This window comes from Erythrolamprus reginae, chromosome 11 (genome assembly GCF_031021105.1).
Source record: "Erythrolamprus reginae isolate rEryReg1 chromosome 11, rEryReg1.hap1, whole genome shotgun sequence".
Lineage (NCBI taxonomy): Eukaryota > Metazoa > Chordata > Lepidosauria > Squamata > Dipsadidae > Erythrolamprus > Erythrolamprus reginae.
In genome coordinates, this window is record NC_091960.1 from 19940026 (window position 1) to 19961244 (window position 21219).

Sequence of the window (21219 nt, forward strand, 5' to 3'; positions counted from 1 at the left end):
AATTAGTTCAAACTTTCATATATGTTTCCATTTAAACATCATCTCATAGATTAAAATCATAATTTCAAACCAATTGATTCAGACTTTCACATGGTAAATCTTCACATTTTCCATTTAAACATTATCTCATAAATTAGGTTCAATACTAACTCAATAAATATTAAACCAGGAATTAATCCATCTTTAATCATGTAATCTTTCCTCTATAAAACAATATTCACCTTGTACAAGGAAGAACCAATCTCTCAAAGAAATATTCATATTAATTAATCAGATCATTAGCATCAAAATTCATACTGTTATCATGTTATCATAACCATTGTATCATTAGTAAATCTATTAAACAGCATATAGAATATATTTGCTTATTTCAAACAGAACTTTTACCTTTAAACAAATCTGTCTTATTGTGTTGTTTGTTCAAACTGCTTCTGTGTTCCAATATTGAAACTTACCCCTTGGGTCTTTAGGGTTTTTTGCTTGTCACAAGAATTGGCCACTATAAAGCTGCAATATATTGTGTCACTTATACCCCAAAGAATTATTTAAAAATAGTACCATACACATTTAATTGGATGTACTGAGTTTCCCTTAGATTATTTCTTAATAAATTTATTTTTAAAATGCTTGACTTGTATTTTAAAATTTGGAATTGCCTTTTTGTTAAATCCTAAAATGCTTACTCCTTTAAATCTTGCCTAAAACATACCAGTGCTCAAATATTCATGTGAAAAGTTAAGAAAAATACGATGGGAATTCTTTGACTGTAATTCTACCAGAGAAAAAGCACCGATCGGGTGGGGACGGAGAGAAAGAGAGGGGCGGGGGCGGGACTTCCTTGCTTTTGGAAAGAGTGGATCAGGCAGGGGCGGAGAGAATGAGGGGCGGGGGCAGGACTTCCTTGCTTTTGGAAAGAGTGAATCAGGCAGGGGCAGAGAAAGAAGGGGGCAGGGTGGGACTTCCTTGTTTTTGGAAAGAGTGAATCGGGCAGGGGCGGAGAGAGAGAGGGTGGGGGAGGAACTTCCTTGCTTTTGAAAAGAGTGGAGGGGCACTCCAGTTTTTGCTCCAATAGAGATAACGACCATTAAATGTGGCTCTGGTGTTTCGAAGAAGGCGGAGGTGGCAAAAGGGGACTCTGTCAGGAGCCGGAGGAGAGTCCTCTTGGCTGAGCTTTGGGCTCCTGCAGTTTCTCTGTTGGAGAAGCTGCAGGAGCCCAAGTCTCCTGTTCTCTTCTCTGTGCTGTAGTTAAAAATGCTGCGCAGCAGTTGATTGTCATGTGCACATGTGCACACTGGTGCACCTTAAACCAGGAGTCTCAAACTTGCGGTCCGCGGGACAACTGTGGCCCTCGGGACAATAGTTTGTGGCCCCCACTTCAATATAAAAGTTTAATGTTAATGCAGCCCAAGTTTGATACGAATGACACTTTTCAGTGTTGTGTGCGGAGATGAATGAACCTATCAATCATGATGGGGTATATTGCTCTCGGAGGCGGGACATCAGCCGGGCTTATTGCACACTTGCGCCATTACCCCGGGCTCAGAAGCAGAGTGTCAGGCCGAAATCTTCATGTGTAGTTAGAGAGTTCAGCCTGACACAACACAAGGGGAAATGGGAGGGGTAGTGAGTAGTCAGAGGGGAAAGTTACTAGACACAACCAAAAATTCCTTTCCCCAAGCCAAGGCCACCATTTGTTCTGTCTCAACTGAAGAGAAGAGGAAGTTGATAAATCCCTGCACAAAGACTGACTCTCGTGATGAACTTGTGGGTGTGGGGGATGTAAGATGAACCTTAACCTAGGTGGGATTCTGGGAAGGATTCCAGAAGAATTTCCAGAACCCCTTCTCCAGATGGAGCAAAAAGAGATGAAAGCACAGAAGGGGCACGGCAGAAGAGAGCTGCCAATGAAACAACCCCCCCTCAGGATTTGTCTCTTCTTGGAGCCGTGGGAGGCCAGGACCCTGTGACCAAGAGAACTGAGACACAATTCAGTGCCGGCTGGTCACCCTCCACATATTGGAGATCACTGAGAAGCCAAGTTGTCGACCAGCCTGAATTTGGGAGCCTGCAATCGGTGTCCAGGAGCCAGTCCTTGGCAGATCGCCCTGACTATTTTGGACGTCTGACTGTAAGTGGAACAATCCCTAAACAGAGCCCACAGACCCGCGGATGGGTCTTGACAGCCCCAGGGGATTATAATGCTGGGTTAGGGAAGGAGACCCAGCGAAGTGAAGAAACCCTTTCTTTCCACATGGCTGCAAGTGAAACCACTAAAGGTGCTGCAGCAGAATTGAAAACTACCTGGGTGACCCTTCCTTCTGAGCCCAGGCTGGCAATCTGATCCAATGGGGGAGGCCCCAAGCAGGGGAGACTAGAGCCAGTGAGGAGGATGCATCCATTGGTTAACACCCCTTTGCCTGCCGCTTTGCCTGCTGCAGCCCCCCCCCCCCCTCCCTGGTTTGGCTGGCCCACCTTCCTTCCAGGCACAATATGATGGAGATCTGAAGAAACTTAATTACTTTCTCTACAGAGTTGGAGCATTTGTAAGGCAACATGGCCATTTGTTTACAACAGATCGCAAGCTGACTGAGGCCATTTCTGAGGCTTTAAATGAAGGGGAAGCAGCTGAGTTTATAGCTGAACTATTTGATGAAGCTGCTCCTGAGCTAAATGATGTGTCTGGGTTTGTTGAGTTGATAAGATTGAGATTTCAAGACGTTGCAAGCCAGGTAGATGCAGAAAAACAGATTGGTTTGCTAAAACAAGCAGGCCGACCAGTGAAGGAACTGGTATGGGAATACAGAAGAGCTGCTGGTAAATTAAGGGACTGGCCCAAAAGATTATTAGTCCATACTTTTAAAAATGCTCTTGTTAATAAGGGCATGTGAAATCCGGGAAATCCCTTGGGCCATTCAGAATTGGTACGCCACAGCGATTACTTTGGATGAGGTGGTTCACACTGACAAGAAACCATCACCACCCCGGGCCTCTAACAAACCTCCAGGACACTGCCCTTTCCTTCGCCAGCTGGGGCCTTCTCATTCAGAGTCCATGAGGGGAATAAATTGCTTCTGGTGTGATAAACAAGGGCACAGAGCGTCTGAGTGCCTGGCACCAGCCCCCATCTATCTCCCAAGAGCCAAGCCTCACGCAACGGCAAGGAGAAGACCTGGAAGACCCTCTGAACTGGGGTGTTGGACTTTTCAAACAATGGAGCTGTTCCCTCCTGAGGATACTCCTGGGGCCGAAGAAGCCATCCCTTCAAGACCCAGCCCCAACTGGAACGAGGAACCGGCTGGAGAAAATGACCCAATGGTGAGCAAACCCATTCCTCCATTCCTCCTTAAGGTGAAGATTAAAGTAATCACCACGGGGGAGAAGGGGGAAGTAAAGGCCCTGCTAGACATATAAAATCCAAACCAAACCTTTAGCCATACCCATCCATTTCCAACAAGTGGATGGTTCCCTCATAGGTGGAGCGCGGGACACGCTCCTGACAGAACTAGTTGAGTTACAAATAGGTCAACACTGTGAGTTCCTGCAGTTAATAGTCGTCCCCCAAATGTCAGAAGCCATCATCCTGGGTTTGGTTTGGTTGGATAAATGGACCCCCACTAGAAAGTGGGGGGATGGATATCACAAGCTTTTCCTCCGCATAAGGCCTACCCCTCCCACAGAAAATGACAGGAAAAGTCCTTTCCCCCAAGAGAGAGCAGATGGGCCCTCAGTAGCAGCAAAGATGTTCGGAAACTTCAGATTGTGCAGAATGCAGCTGCGAGAGCAATCATGGGTTTCCCCAGGTATGCCCACGTTACTCCAACACTCCGCAGTCTGCATTGGTTGCCGATCAGTTTCCGGTCACAATTCAAAGTGTTGGTTATGACCTATTAAGCCCTTCATGGCACCGGACCAGATTACCTCAGGGACCGCCTTCTGCTGCACGAATCCCAGCGACCAGTTAGGTCCCACAGAGTGGATCTTCTCCGGGTCCCGTCAACTAAACAATGTCGCCTGGCGGGACCCAGGGGAAGAGCCTTCTCTGTGGCGGCCCCGGCCCTCTGGAACCAACTCCCCCCAGAGATTAGAACTGCCCCCACCCTCCTTGCCTTTCGTAAGCAACTTAAAACCCACCTCTGCCGCCAGGCATGGGGCAATTGAGATCCTCTTTCCCCCTAGGCCTTTACAATTCTATGCATGGTATGTATGTATGTATGTTTGGTTTTTATATTAATGGATTTTTAATCATTTCTAATATCAGATTACTATTGTACACTGTTTTATTGTTGCTGTTAGCCACCCCGAGTCTCCGGAGAGGGGCGGCATACAAATCCAATCAATCAATCAATCAATCAATCAATCAATCAATAAATAAATAAATAAATAAATAAGAAGAAAGGACACTGCCAGGTCTCCAAAAGGTACCCCTTGAATACAGAAACTTGGAGAGAGTTTTCAGTGAGGAAGATTGCAATGAATTGCCACCTCACAGACCCACAGACTGTGCAATAGAACTTGAGCCAGGGGCAGCTCTCCCAAGACCTAGAGTGTACGCAATGTCACCAAGGGAGATGGAAGAGCTGAGAAAGTACATAGACACCAACCTGAGAAGGGGATTCATTCAGCCTGCAAATTCCAAGATAGCAGTCCCAGTGCTCTTTAAGGAGAAAGCTGCTCCTGTCCACACTCGAGGCCAGATGAGGAGACAATCATCATCCAAAGACAAGGAGTGGGAAACCAGATTGAAGTCTGCCTTAAAGACTGACCAGTGATTCAACAACCACAAGGAAATCCTGACAATAAGGGAAGGTTTGGCTTGGAAGGGAGCCAAATTATATGTGCCTGTCAGCCTGGGAATAGAAGTTCTCCAACGGAGTCATGACTCCAGACTTGGGGGTCACTTCGGATTCCTGAAACCATTGCACCTAGTGCAGAGACAATTCTGGTGGCCTAGGATGCGAGCAGTAGTCGAAGATTATGTGAAAAGTTGTGCCACCTGCGCCACCAGGAAACATAGACCTCAGGGTTGTTACAGCAAGTCGCAACCCTAGTAGGCCCTGGGAAGAGATAGCAATGGATTTTATTGTGGAACTCCCTGAGAACAAGGGAAACACCATTATTTGGACTGTTATCGATTTGTTCTCCAAAGAAGCTCATTTCATCGCTTGTTCAGGACTGCCCACAGCCAGACATCTGGCTAAGTTATTCTTAAAACACATTTACAGATTGCATGGAGTTCCCTGTAGGATTATAACAGATCGAGGGGGCCAACTCACCGCCAAGTTCTGGAGAGAATTCGTCCATACCATTGGTTCCACGCAAGGACTCAGTTCTGCGTTCCATCCTTCCACAAATGGAGCAGTAGAAAGAGCTAACGCCCAAGTGGAACAGTACCTTAGATGTTATGGGAGTTACCAACAAACCAGTTGGGCTAAACTACTGCCTTTTGTGGAAGTAGCGTACAACAACTCTGTACACAGCAGTACAGGACTAACTCATTTCCAGGTCACCAGTGGACAAGATTTTGTTCCCATGCCGGAACTACTTATTGAACCTCCTTCGTCCATCACATTGGCAGAGTGGATGGAGAAACTGAAGAAAGGATGGGAGGACACCAAGAAGGCGCTAACAGAGGCTGCAAAAGTTTACAAGAATCAAGCAGACAAACACCGATCTCCTCAACCCCCTTTTAAAGTGGGAGATAAAGTTTTCTGTCAACAAAATACATCCGGCTAAGGCTGCCTAGCAAAAAACTAGGTCCAAAACTTTTAGACCCTTTCCCAATTGTGAAAGTAATCAACCCAGTCACGGTGCAGCTCGCATTGCCTAGAATCCTATGGAGGATTCACCCTGTATTTCAATGCAGCCTGCTAAATCCTGTGATCGGGTCCAACATTAGGCCATGTGCACAGCCGCCGCCTCCCCCCCCCAGTGATTCAGGGGGAGACTCACTATGAAGTCAAAAAATGTTTAGATTCCTGCATTTTCCGAGGCAAACTGCAGTACCTGATTCATTGGAAAGGGTACGCCCAGTTGGAAGCAACCTGGGTTAAGAGCCGGGATGTCAAAGCTGATAGATTAATTAAGCGGTTTCATGAAACTTACCCAACTAAACCGAAATGTCTTAACTGATTTAACTGATACTAACCCCTATATGTTTATTCTAATTTTCCAGTAGATGTTTCTTTGCGAAGGGCATCGTCTGTCAGGCCGAAGTCTTCATATGGAGTTAGAGAGTTCAGCCTGACACAACACAAGGGGGAATGGGAGGGGTAGTGAGTAGTCAGAGGGGAAAGTTACTAGACACAACCAAAGATTCCTTTTTCCAAGCCAAGGCCATTGTTTGTTCTGCCTCAACTGAAGAAAAGAGGATGTTGATAAGCCCCTGCACACAGACTGGCTCTCGTGATGAACTTGTGGGTATGGGGAATGTAAGATGAACCTTAAGCTAGATAGGATTCTGGGAAGAATTCAGAATCGGAATGACAATGGCATTGCTAACATGGTTCTGTTAATAAATCAAGCTATGATTGAGAGAATTGGACTGGGACTTGGTTTGTTTTTCCGATTCTATTTAGAATGCTGACACAGAGGTGGCTGTAGAAATTGCTACTCAGCGAAACAGGAAAAAAAAGCAAAAAGACGCATCGGCTAAAGTTTAGCCACTAAAAACTGAAACAGGGACACCAAGTGGAATTATATATTACACAGCCCCAAACATGTCTTTTTCAAAGTCTGCGGTGAAGAGAAAGGTTGGTGATGAGCACAGACAATTTCAGGAAAAGTGGGAAATGCAATATTTCTTTGTTGAGCACAGGGGCATCCCGATGTGTTTTATTTGCACAAAGAAAGTTGAGGTACACAAATAATACAATTTGAAACATCCTTACACAACTAGACATGTAATGTAAAGAAACCAACTAGACATGCTGAGGAGTATCAGATCCAGGGGCTTAAAGCACAGAAGTTTACGTGCTTTTTTAGAGGAAATGGAGTCAGAATACGTGGATGTGTGGCCCCTGGGTTAATTGAGTTTGAGACCCATGCCTTAGGGGGAACAGTGGGGTTTGGGGCATCTTTTATGGCCCTGACTTTGTCCTCCGAGGGATGAATTCCTCTCCTGTCTATTTTAAATTTGAGGAATTCAATGCTAGGGACTCCCCACGAGCATTTATCTGCCCTGAGTCTTAGTCCTTTCTCCTGGAACCTTTTCAGTACCTCTCTGACTCAGTGGTTTAGTTGTGTTTGTGTTTCCCCAAATATCAGAATGTTGTTGAAATACGGTACCACACCTGGAGGTCCATTTAGGAGCCTTTCCATAAGACTTTGGAATAGTCTGAGAGCTACGCTCACTCTGAATTGGAGTCTGGTACACTTAAATGCTCCACAGTGTGTGACAATTGTTTGTGCTAGGGCCGTTGTGTCATCTACCAGGAGTTGCTGCTAGGCTTGGGCCAAGTCGAGTTTGCCAAATACTTTTCCATTTCCCAGTGAGTGCAATAGGTGTTGCACTACCAGAATGGGGGTAGGCATTGTGCTGCAGCACCCTGTTTAGGGTTGATTTTTAGTCAGCACACACTCTTACTGACCCATCTGGCTTAAGGGGGTCACTATAGGAGATTTCCAGCACGCGTAATCCAGCAGAACCAGGATTCCCTGAGGTATAAGTTTGTCCAATTGTGCATTGAGTTTCAGGAGGAGAGGTAGGGATACTCTGCGGGTTTCAGCTGTAATGGGGTTATCACTGGATCTAGGTATGTTCCCAACCCAGTAGCAAACGCGTCTGGAAATTCTTTAACAAAATCGGTATTATCAGCTTCCTCTACCTTATGGAGCCCCATTACCTCTATACCCAACACTTCAACCAATCCATCCCCAACAACGTATGCTTAGCCCTGTCAACCACAACCACAACCACTGACAAGGTTAATATGTTATTTTTAAACATTACTGGCACTCCCACACACCCCAAGACTGGAATCCCATTTCCCTGGTAATCCCATATAATTGTTGCTCTCTTATTGCTCTCTTCTCAAGTGTTGCATGTATAACTTAAGTTTGTGCCAGGGCATAATGCTGTATTTCAAGCCTGTGTCCAATTCCATCTTACAAAGTTGCCCGTTTAAGAATAGGGACAGAGACAGTTTGCTTTTTTCAAGGGGGCCAGTGTAGTTTACTGCAGGGTAGCAGTTACCTTGGTTTGGCTCCCAGATGCTTCCTTCCACTTTTCGGGGGGATCCTGTTGAACAGCCTTGAGACAATCTGCTGTCTCTGCTGTGCCAGCTGTTCCCATACGGATGTTGAGTTTTTGAATGTGGGTGGAAATCATCCTGGAGGATTGCTCAGCAAGCTTCAGCAATGTGTCCCCATTTCTCGCAGCAGTGGCAGATCACATCCCGGAAAGGGCACCGGGCTTGAGGATGGCTTCCCTTGCATCCCTGGCATCTCGTCAAGGTTGGTGGGTTTCTCTGGAATTGGTTGTGCAACATTCTGAGTTGTAGGCATCTCTCGTCTTCATGATCTGGGTTCCCTTCTTCTGCTTTGGGAACCTCCGGTATCCAATCTCCTTCCGTCTTCAGTATGTTGACTGTGGTGGAGGTTTTTTTAATTTCTGCTGTGGCTGCTTCCAATAACTTGATGGCTTGCACCACTTTCAAGACATCCTGCAGTGAGGCTTCTTCGTCAGTGAGGAGTTTGTTCCTCAGTCCTATGTTCCACATCCTGAAGATTAGTCTGTTGACTAGTCTTGATTCAGGTGCTTAGAATTTTCACTTGGACAGTACCCCTCTGAGACGAGTGACAAATTGGTTAATTGATTCTCCCTCATTTTGGGTCATGCAGGAGAATTGGTGGTGGCTTACTCTTGCTGGTTTGGTTGGCTTGAAGTGAGCCGCTAATTTTGTAGTCGGTGTACTCTAAGACACTGAATTTACTGGGTCTGGATCTGTTAGCATCTGTGCCAGGTCATAGATATGGGTGCCGCAGTGATTTAGGAAGGTGGCTCTTTTCCTTTTGCTTGCAGCATCTTGGAGACCGGATGCTTCCAAGAAGATGTCGAATTTCGCCATATATGTTTGCCAGCTCCCCTTCTCTGGGTTGAAGAATTCTGGGGCTTGATGAGGCTTCCATGGCTTGTTTTGTGCATGCGGTGGTTCTAATCTCTTGTCTCCAGTGTTAAGTTTGGAATAAGGAGATAGACATGTTGTAGCCTGATTCTTTTTATTAGAAAATGGCTGAACTACACTAACAAGTAACAAAGTGTATCAAGACATTGTGGTAGATAGAAAGTGAGTTCGCGTGGTTGTGTGGTCCCTTTCAAAAAGTTTTCCTGTAGAGGTGCAGCTCTGACAGCCTCTTTAATTACTTAGCCGCGTCTTAGCCAATCCACGGCTGGATGCATATACCCTATATTTACATACATCTATTGACATAACCCCCCATTTGCATATACATTTTTACATACATAACTCCTGGTGCTTTTTTCTCCCATTCTTCTAGATAGATAGATTATGTCAGCCTCTCTGCATTATTCTTCATTTCTTCATTGCATCAGCTGCCATTAGGAAATGGGGTGGTGGGAGGCACGCACACACGCACACACATACATTGCAGCCGCTCTAAATGTGGAACTGCTTCTGCTGAGTTTTTTTCTGGGCAATTGAAGGAAGCTGGGGGACACTCCATTAAAGATTAATTATCAAGGAGAAAGAACAGGCAGATATATCCCGACCTTCCATCTGCTCTGGAAAAAAGGACTGTGTGAATTGGCCAGTGGTATTAGATGAGGACAGCATCCTCACTCAGGAAAGAAGAGGACAGAGCTGTGTCCCTAAGAGAGATTTATGTGCCAAAACAACTGCATGCATCCCTTTTGTCTTGCCCACCGTCCACTTCCAGCTGTTGTTGGAGGCCTCTCATCCCAGGAGTTGAATAGCAGGGCAAGGCTGCCAGAACGGGACCTTTTGTTGCCTGGATCCTCTGGACCACAGAGATAAGATGGTGTCAGAGGTTCCATCTTTCTGACTACAATAGCAAAAGAACCAATCCAGACAGGAGAATGATAGCGCAGAATGTTGGCGGATCAGATTCTTCATAGAATTCAAAGTCAATGAAAGAGAAGACAGAAAAGCAGATTGGGGTTCAAGGTTGTGGCTGGGGAAGGAAATGGGACTGGAAAGGAAGGCATGGATTACAATGGGGTTGAGTAGGGGGCGGTGCTATATCTACCCCTGAACTGTACATAACTCGGAGTTTGAAGAATAAGGAAATACTCATAATGAAACAATGGATTGTGAAGGTGGCAGAGCTAACAGACAATTTGACTTGTTTGACTAAGAAGTGAACAACCGTTATTTTTAGGAAAGACTGGAAATCCTTTTGTGGATTATTTTTCTGCTGAAAATGGAGGGAAAAAAAGAATAAGTGACTTTGGGATTTGGCAACTTTAAGACTTGTGAACTTCAACTCCCAGAATTCTCCAGCTAGTTATGCTAAGTTTGAACACCTCTTGTTTATGGGAAAAAGAGAGCCACAATGTGCAATTTCTAACTGTTACAAAGAAGATTATTTAGTTATCTTTGTTTTTCTTTTGTTATCGTCCCTTGTTCTTTTGTTATTTATAATTTTCTTTTACTATTTTTTAAAATATTTCCACAGCTTTCTAAATGTTATATAAAATGTTCTCTTAATAAAAAATTGTAAGGAAGAGGAAGAAGGAGAAGGAGAAGGAGGAGAAGGAGGAGGAGGAAGAGGAGGAGGAGGAGAAGAAGAAGAAGAAGAAGAAGAAGAAGAAGAAGAAGAAGAAGAAGAAGAAGAAGAAGAAGAAGAAGAAGAAGGGTCTCAGCTACTTTTGGAGGAAGGCAGGCAGGGGGTCAGGAATACTTCCAAATTTTTTTAGAAATTTACTTGATCAGCAATAGAACAGTATGCTTTGCCATTATTCTTCCAAATGCTGAAGAGGTTGTCAAAAAAGAAAAAAAAACCTAGTAATTTTTAAATTTGTGATGGTCATATGATATACCTCTTTGATGGGGAGGATTCTTTTTTTTTTTTGCGGATTTTGCAAATTTTATTACTAAGCAAAGAACTGAACACTCTTCAGCATTAGGCTTATTAAAACCAAATCATAAGCTTAAAAACAAAGAACTTATTACCTATTTAATTTTAGTAGCAGCCAAAACAATAATTATGCAACATTGAAGATGCTACATGATTGAATTGTGGATTAGCAATACCTGTTTAATTGCCTTATTAGGAAAAAAAGTCTCAGTTAAAGTAATGAGACTTCAGAAACAAAAAATAGGGGGAGAAAGTTCTGTTGGATGTGTCTGCCACCTCAAGTTCTTTGTAAAACTAAGAGGTGGGATAAAAATAAGTAAGTAAGTATGGTAAGTAAGTAAATAAAACCCCAGAGTTTTATTTGATTTTATGGTTTACATAATAGCAATAGATTATGCCTTGGTGCACATTTTATTTGTGCTCAGGCACAAAGCCGAAAGCACCAGCCTGAAAATGATGAGTAGGACCTCGTGAAAACATCACCAGGATTCTCTGAACCTTACATAGGAAGAAACTCAAATATGCCAAGATCTATATATCTATCTATATATCTATACCCATGAAAATCTACAAAGACACACAAACATATTTTTGCTGAATTTAAAAATGAAGGGAGACTAGTATAGATCTATTTCGGCCTTGTCGTGGCCTCATCAGCTAGCCATACCCTCACTGGGATTTGATCACATCCACCATCATCAGGCTGAAGTTTCCAAGCTTCGTGCTGTTGTAAAATGTTGTAAAACAAATATATATATATATATAATATATAAATATATATATATATATATGATTCGACACAAAACGTAACCCTTCCCTGGTACAGAGCTGAAGGGATTGGATACTGTAGCCTAGAGGATAATTCTCTGCCTTACAAGGCAAAGGTTGCAGGTTCAAGTCCCAGTGGGTATGGCTAGCTGATGAGGCCAAAATAAGGCCGAAATAGATCTATCCTAGTCTCCCTTAATTTTCAAATTCAGCTTAAACATGTGACACATACAGATAGAATTGTCGGCTATCAATAAAAAAATTAACTGCCTTGGAAATGGCCCTGGGTTGGGCCGAGAGGCAAAAAAAGGAGCTGTGATGTTCCTTCAATATACCAGGGTGATTCGACACAAAACGTAACCCTTCCCTGGTACAGAGCTGAAGGGATTGGATACTGTAGCCTAGAGGATAATTCTCTGCCTTACAAGGCAAAGGTTGCAGGTTCAAGTCCCAGTGGGTATGGCTATGATGAGGCCAAAATAAGGCCGAAATAGATCTATCCATGTTTTTTTGCTGAATTTGAAAATTAAGGGAGACTATTTCGGCCTTATTTTGGCCTCATCAGCTAGCCATACCCACTGGGACTTGATATATATGTAATTAATTTTCAAATTCAGCAAAAACATGTGACATATATATACAGGTAGTCCCCAACTTACAACATTGAACCGTTCCTACGGGGCGTCGTAAGCCGAATTTCTGTGTAAGTTGGAATACTGTATTCCAATTTACATGAACGAAGGCGGCGGCATCTTCAAGGGACCAACTGCTGGTCCTTCTCGGCACTGCATTGTTGCAGCCCTGAGGCTGCCCACCGCAGAGATCCCCTCACCTGAACGGAGGCGGCAATGCAGTGCCGAGAAGGACCGGCTGTTGGTCCCTTGAAGCTGCCGCCGGCGCCGGCGCTGTTTGAGCTAAGGGATCTCTGCGGTGGGTGGCGGCAGTGGCTCCAAGAAGGACTAGCTGTTGGTCCCTTGAAGCTGTCGCCGGCTCCGTTCGGGCAAGGGAGTCTCCGCAGGGTCTCCGCAGCCACCGCCCACCACGGAGATTCCTTCGCCCGAACGGAGGCGGCGGCGGTAGCGGTGGCTTCGAAGCTGTCCCCGGGTCATCGTAACGATGAAATGTCGTACGTCGGGGACGACGTAACCCGGGGACTACCTGTGTATATATATATGACGGTCTTGGTATATTCGGGTTTCTTCCCGTGTAGGATTTGGAAATTTCTGGCGACGTTTCGACGAGGTCTCACTCGTCATCTTCAGGCTGGTGTTTCTGTCCTTGTTCTCAGGTGAACACTGCGAGACCTGAGCTGCCTTCCTTCTATAAATACTGGTGGCTGGGTGTGGTTTGATGGCTCAGCAATTGCCTGCTGTGTAGAAACTTCCTGGTGAGTCAGTGGGGTAACAATTGGGGTTGTTGATGTAGCTGAGGTATGCTGATTAGTTAATGGTTGTAGATTAGGCATGATATCCTGAGTGAGACCTCGTCGAAACGTCACCAGAAATTTCCAAATCCTACACGGGAAGAAACCCGAATATACCAAGACCGTCATACCTGTACCCGTGAAAATCTACGAAAACACACACACACACACACACATATATATACACACACACACACACAGTGTGTGCAAAGTGGCGAGCGATCACACACACACACACACACACACGGTTCACGGTTCATGGCTTCAGTGCATCATGGGCTTTTATAAAATGTTTTAAAAATATATACAATAGCAGTTTCCCTCAGATAGGCTCCCCGCACCCGCTTGGAGCCGAAGCTTTGTCAGAGCTGTTTCATTGCGATTCTGGTCATAGCAGATGGGCGAGCCAGGGTGGGAGGCCATTACCACCTTCTTCCCCAGCCAACAGGGAGTGCCAGCAAGAGCCAAGCCCACTGGCGGCAGCATAACAAAGTAGAAGAATAGGTGGTGGCAGCTGATCAGTTAAGTGCTGCTTTGGGTGCCAAGCTGTTCTGGTGGGTTTCCGGGGAGAGTAAAGGCCCCGCCCCTGCCACCACTTGCAAAATGCTCCTCTGCAAAACAGGTAAGGCTACAATTGCACCGAGCCTTCTTCCCTCCTTCCTCCTTTGCCAGGCTACCCTGCTTTCTTTGCGCGTTTTGTACTCCCCTCACCTGCTCTGAAGTGGAACCTGCCCTCTGGCATGTCTCTCTCTCACCACCACCCATCTCCTCCCCTTCTCTCCTGGTTTAAGGCACAGGAGTGCTGGGTGAGGGGCGGGCGGTGTTTTTTAATGTTATATTTACATTGTAAATATACTGTCCCTACTTAATGAGTTTTCATTTATTGCAGATGGTCCTAGAATGGCACACCCACGATAAATGAGGGATCACTGTATAGATATATATATATCTATGTAGATTGTTCTGAGTTCGGGTTTTGCCCCGTGTAATATTTTGAGTGTCTATGCAACATTTCGGTGAAATCACATTCACCATCATCAGGCTGAAGTTATAAGCTTCGTGCTGCTGTAAATATGGAATGTTTGCAACTGCCATTTGTTCCTTATATATAGTGTTGGGGGTGGAGATTTGGTTTGAATGTAGCAAATAGATTGGGTGACTATGTTTTAGTGATTTGATTGGTTGGTGGAATCACAATTACTTGAAGGATTGACATGGTGGTGATTATGATATGTTTTTTGTTTAAGGCTGGTTTCCAAATCTCTGGTAGGCGGGACGTGTCATCCCTTTTGTTCATGCAGAGGGGGTGTTTTTCTATCTCTATGGCTTCCATAATAATTCTTCTGTATAAATTTTCTGTTTTGGAAAGTAATTTAGTTTTTTCAAAGTCAATTTCGTGCCCTGTTTTTTTAATGTGCTGGACAAGGGAGGAAGTTTTTTCTTCTTTTTTAACTGCATTCTTATGTTCTGCAATGCGTGCATTTACTCTTCGATTAGTTTGTCCAATGTATGTGGCTGCATATGTTTTGCAAGGGATTTCATAGATTCCTTGGTTTTTGAGTTGGATTTTATCTTTTGGGTTTCTTAGGATGTTTGATATTTTTTGGTTAGTGACAAATGAAGTTTTGATATTATGTTTGTGTAGAATTTTACTAATTTTGTCTGTGATGCCCTTGATGTAAGGGAGGAGGGTGGTACCATTATCCTGTTCTTGGTCTTGATTTTTGGGGGGTGTCTCTTTTTAGATTAGGTTTGTAATTGTTTTTCTTTCGAATCCATTAGAAAGTAATACATCTTTGAGTTTGTTCAATTCAGTTTTTAAGTGCTCATGGTCAGCTAGGCGTTTGGTTCTGGTGATGAGAGTTTTGGCTACTGAGGTGAACTGTGCGGGGTGGTGGTGGGAGTGTGCATTTAAATAACGGTTGGTATGGGTTTTCTTTTGGTAGATGGTGTGTCCTAGGGTGCCATTGGGTTTTTTATAGATTAGGACATCCAGAAAGGGAAGTTGATCATTGGCTTCTGTTTCCATAGTAAATTGTATTTTGGGGTGTAGGCTGTTGAGATGTGTGAGGAAATTGTCTAGTTTTTCTTTTCCATGTGGCCAAATTACAAAGGTGTCATCTACATATCTCAGCCAAAGTTTAGGTTTGTGTTTAGATTGCTCCAATGCATTGTTTTCAAAATATTCCATATAGAGGTTGGCGATGACAGGTGAGAGGGGCGATCCCATGGGGGCTCCCTCTATCTGTTTATATCTTTGTTCATTATAGATGAAGTATGTATTTGTCAGACAGTGGTTGGTTAGATCTAAGATATATTTGGGGGGCTTGTATTTGTTTTAGATAGCTGTTAAGGCTTCTTTGATAGTCTTCGGAGAGGGGCGGCATACAAATCGAATAAATAATAATAAAAAGTATTTGGGTGACAAGGGATACGACATCAAAACTCACAAGTAGGTCACCAGGTTGTAGGTTTTGTTTTTTAATTATTTGTATAAAGTGGAATGAATTTTGTACATATGAGGTGATAGTTTCTGTATAGGGCTGAAGATATTTGGCTAAAAATTTGGCAAGATTTTGCAGAGGGGAGCCTATGGAGCTGACTATTGGCCTGAGAGGTATTCCTTCTTTGTGTATTTTTGGAAGGCCATAGAGTTTTGGACATATGGAAGATTTTTCTCTAGGGATGATTCTTTGTTGGATTTCTTCACTGATGGGAGAGGCTTTTATTTTGGATTTGGAGGTTTTTTCTAGGTAGGTGGTAGGATCTGTGTTTTGATAACACCCCCTCTGCATGAACAAAAGGGATGACACATCCCGCCTACCAGAGATTTGGAAACCAGCCTTAAAGAAAAAAACATATCATAATCATCACCATGTCAATCCTTCAAGTAATTGTGATTCCACCAACCAATCAAATCACTAAAACATAGTCACCCAATCTATTTGCTACATTCAAACCAAATCTCCACCCCCAACACTATATATAAGGAACAAATGGCAGTTGCAAACATTCCATATTTACAGCAGCACGAAGCTTATAACTTCAGCCTGATGATGGTGAATGTGATTTCACCGAAACATCGCATAGACACTCAAAATATTACATGGGGCAAAACCCGAACTCAGAACAATCCACATACATATACCCATGAAAATCTACGAAAACAAATATATATCTATATATCTATATAAAATCCATCCCTTTATTCCCATGGAAATCAATCTTTTTTAAAAAAATAATCTTTATTAAGTTTCTACATATAAAAATAGAAAGAAAAGAAAAAATTAAACAAATAGAACATTCAACAGAAAAAAGAAAGAAACAAGATAAACAGACAAATGAACATATTAACTTAAACAACATATAGAATGTATTCAGTTTCAGTAGTGTTCTTTATATGCACATAGATAGTTATTTGCTTATAGAATAGAATAGAATAGAATAGAATAGAATTTTACTGGCCAAGTGTGATTGGACACACAAGAAATTTGTCTTGGTGCATATGCTCTCAGCGTACATAAAATAAAATATACCTTTCTCAAGAATCATGTGGTATGACACTTAATGATTGTCATAGGGGTCAAATAAGCAATGCAGAAGCAATATTAATAAAAATCTTAGGATATAAGCAACAAGTTAAAGTCATACAGTCAACATGGGAGGAAATGGGTGATAGGAATGATGAGAAAAACTAGTAGAATAGAAGTGCAGATTTAGTAGAAGGTCTGACAGTGTTGAGGGAATTATTTGTTTAGTAGAGTGATAGCGTTCGGAAAAAAACTGTTCTTGTGTCTAGTTGTCTTGGTGTGCAGTGCTCTGTAGCGACGTTTTGAGGGTAGGAGTTGAAACAATTAATATTTTCTTTCACTACGTACATATATATATATATATATATATATATATATATATATATATATATATATATATTATATAGAAGACATAATTTGTCAACCATATTGTTGACTATCACTATCAAGTGACCTAATATAAGGTATTTGTATCTAGCATATGGAATTGTGGGTTTGTTTTCTTTAGTTCTGTATATTATGTTGTATTCATTTTGTATATTTGTGAGGAAGATATGGATTCGTTTTTAGGGGTTTTGTTTTAAATTGTTTTATGGTGCAATTTTTTAATATTTTCATTTTATTTGGATACGCAAGGAAGGAGTGTCTAGTTTTGATTTTCCTTTAAATTTTTAATATATTTTTTTCTGTTTGAGCCATTTCCCATATTTTATAGAATTCAGATTTATCTTTTTCCTGTAATTCCAAAGTCATTTTGGTCATTTCTGCACATTCGGGGACCTTAATTATAAAGCTTAAAGTTGTAGAGGCTGTTTCTATTTTCCAATTCTTGCTGCCCTTATAATATGAAGGATTTAGTATTTATCTTCATTTTTAAATTTCTGTCTTGCAATTTATTTATTTTATTTATTTATTAGTTGGACTTGTATGCCGCCCCTCTCCGAAGACTCGGGGCGGCAATACCTAGAAGGAAAAGTTCAGGTTTCATTTGCTCCAGATAACTTTTGATTTTGTGCCAAAAAATTTTTTGCAACTGGGCATAGGTGGTAATAGATCCGTGTTTCACTTTTGCATTTCCAACATAGTGGTGAAACATTTGGATACATTTTGTTGATTCCTGCCGGAGGGAGGTGCCAACGGTAAAATATCTTACATAAGTTTTCCTTGTATTAACGTTGCTAGAGTTAATTTGTAGTTAATGTTCCAAAGTTTTTCCCATTCTGCTAAATTTATGGAATATCCAAAATTTTGACACCAATATATCATTGTTCCTTTCACTTCTTCATCAGCCATATCGTAAGCGAGTAAAAAATTATATATTCTGGAAATTCTTGTTTTGTTTTATTTTTTAGGCCCAGAATCTTTTAGGCCCAGTAATAGATCTTTTTATTTTACTGCCTGGAAAAAAGTCAGAAGTCATCACTCCCCCCCCCCGCCCCCCACTTTCTTCTTGCACTTCTTTTGTCTTTAACTTTGGCTTCTATTTGTATTTTATCTTAAAAGAAACATTAATATTTTTAGAAAACATTGTAAAAATTCTTTTCCGCATTTTATACTAATATACCGCAGATATATAAATTATTTTTTCATGAATTCCTTTATTCCTTTTAAGTATATTATTTGTTGAACTCTCCACACAATTCCATCTATCCCGTATCTTCTATTTTCTTGTCAATCCCAATGTAATCATTTTTATTATCAATCCTTTTTCCTTCAATATACTTTCCTTGATCCTCATTTTTATTTTCCAACATTATAGGTTCTAAATGTCCTATATATTCCATCTTCACTTCTGCTTTCTTATTACCCTTAATTTCCAAGAGATAAGTTTTTATGTCTTCATGAATATATTGTAACAACCCAATTAATTCATCGTCCACACACTCTTCCATCATTAAATCTCTCTTAATTAAAGCTTTAATCCATATAGTCTTCTTATGTTTCAGTATTCTGGCATCCACTTTTAATATATTCCATTCCATTCCACAGTCCACAGTCTTGTTATCTTCTTTCACCATGATAAGTTAGGATCAAACACCATATCACAACATACACTTCTTTCAGATTCTCAGAATTTCAAGGTTATCTTTTCTTGTAAGCGAAGTCAATCCTCACAGTTTTCAAACAGTTTTCCTTTTTTTTCTCTCTTTCCACAAATTGTTGCAATATTTCTTCCAACCAGTAAATGGCATTACTAGATTTCCAATACAATATTTATTTTATTTATTTATTTAATCAATCTAATTTATATGCTGCCTAACTCCCAAAGGACTCTGGGTGGCTATAATAAACCAATTATTTCTCAAAATTCTCCAAAATGTTTTAAATCCACATATGGGGTATTTTCTTTAAATTATTTATTCTTTTTCAGTCTCCTTAACTTCCACCAAGTCCAATTATAAAACCATCCACAAACTTCATGGGCTTTTAAACTTTGTTCATTTAACTCTCTCTATGGTATTTCCAATTGCTAGTTAACCACAAGCTCAATTCTGGGATATCTTTTAGTCTCTTTTTGAATTTCTTCTTTCATCTTTAAGTCACCCAAGTACTCACTCAGCTTCAACACTTGTTCACATATCTCCTGCACCAATGCTTAGATCTCGTCACCCAGGCAATACACAATCTATTCCAATCATTCTGATTGTGGCCATCCCAGCTAATGGTGACAGTCATCTTCCACAGCTTGCTTGCTTTTATGTATGTATGTATGTATGTATGTATGTATGTATGTATGTATGTATGTATGCATTGGATTTGTATGCTGCCCCTCTCCGCAGACTCAGGGCGGCTAACAACAGTAGTAAAACAGTATATAACAAAATCCAATACTACAAAAAAACAGTTAAAAACCCATTATATAAAAAACCAATCATACATACAAACATACCATGCATAAATTGTAAAGGCCTAGGGGGAGAGTGTATCTCAGTTCCCCCATGCCTGGCGGCAGAGGTGGGTTTTAAGCTGTTTACGAAAGGCAGGGAGGTTGGGGGCAATTCTAATCTCTGCGGGGAGTTGGTTCCAGAGTGTTGGGGCTGCCACAGAGAAGGCTCTTCCTCTGGGTCCCGCCAAGCGACATTGTTTGGTTGACGGGACCCGGAGAAGACCCACTCTGTGGGACCTAACTGGTCGCTGGGATTCGTGCAGCAGAAGGCGGTCCCTGAGGTAATCTGGTCCGGTGCCATGAAGGGTTTTATAGATCATAACCAACACTTTGAATTGTGACCGGAAACTGATCGGCAACCAATGCAGACTGTGGAGTGTTGGAGTAACATGGGCATATTTGGGAAAGCCCATGATTGCTCTCACAGCTGCATTCTGCATGATCTGAAGTTTCCGAACATTTTTCAAAGGTAGCCCCATGTAGAGAGCGTTACAGTAGTCGAGCCTCGAGGTGATAAGGGCATGAGTGACTGTGAGTAGTGACTCCCGGTCCAAATAGGGTCAAGCTCATGGTCAAGAGGCTGGTGCCAGGTCCCTGGGGGGTTTACAAGTCCCCACAGACCACCGACCAGTGCCTCTCTTCTTCACCACCCCTCCAGGGTGCTTCTGATCCATTTCCAGTCTGGTTCTGGGTCCGCAAGCAGCTAAGATTTGGGGTTTCCCACGGAGTGCGGGAGACATCTATAGTGCTGCAATGTTGGCCACACCTCCTGTCAAGTTGCCAGGTTGAAAAACACTGTTCTAGAAAGTAAGAAAAGGGCCAACCACCACATTCAGACAAGCATGTCTAGGCACTGCTTCTGCAATACTTCGAAGAAGCTGTGTTTTTCACAAATATACATGAGTTTGTTAATATTATCTGATATTTATGGAATAGGGCCACAGAGCACAAATCTGCAATTGCTTGAGGAAAGAAACTTATTCAAACATTCCTTGGCTTCTAGAATGTACCACATTCTTTAAATAAGGAGGGAAGGAGGAAAAAAGAGGGGTGGAGGAGTCCAGGATTTTTCTTTGTTGCTCACCTGGATCAAGTTTGCTGCTGGTGTTCTTCTCTTCTCGAAATGTTTTTGTCGATGTTGTTCTTGGACTTTGAGAGCAAACCCTGAGCCTAGAATTCCCTGTGTGAAAAGACAAGCAACAGTGGACCCTTCAAAACAGCAGTTAAGATCTAACTAAAAGGAAGCTCTAAGAAATTGGGAAGTTTGTACTATTTGTTGAGAAAAAGCTACCTATCTGGGATGGCAAGAGGTCAAATGTCTAAGCCAAAGAGATTCTCAATATTTCAACATCTTCTCAGGGGCTTAAAGACCTTCCAGACAGCTGGCTCATGGGGACAATCAGTGCACAATTATGAAATTCTTCTTGGGTTTTTTTGTGCAAAAAGACAAACACTAGAGATCAGCAGCTAGCTAGCTAGTTTGGAGACAGCCACTTTGGTACAATAGTAAAGGAACCAGGCTAGAAATTGGAGACTCTGAATTCTAGTCTCACTTT

General features: G+C 42.2%; 1 protein-coding gene across 1 annotated transcript in view; it reads right to left on the minus strand.

The window, feature by feature from the left end:
• Window positions 1–21219, minus strand: part of LOC139174263 (potassium voltage-gated channel subfamily KQT member 4-like) — a 389569-nt gene that overhangs the window by 88240 nt on the left and 280110 nt on the right. The window contains exon 7 of the mRNA XM_070764531.1: window positions 20748–20843. Coding sequence (XP_070620632.1) covers window positions 20748–20843 — 96 coding nt within the window. The remainder of the gene's footprint in view (window positions 1–20747; window positions 20844–21219) is intronic.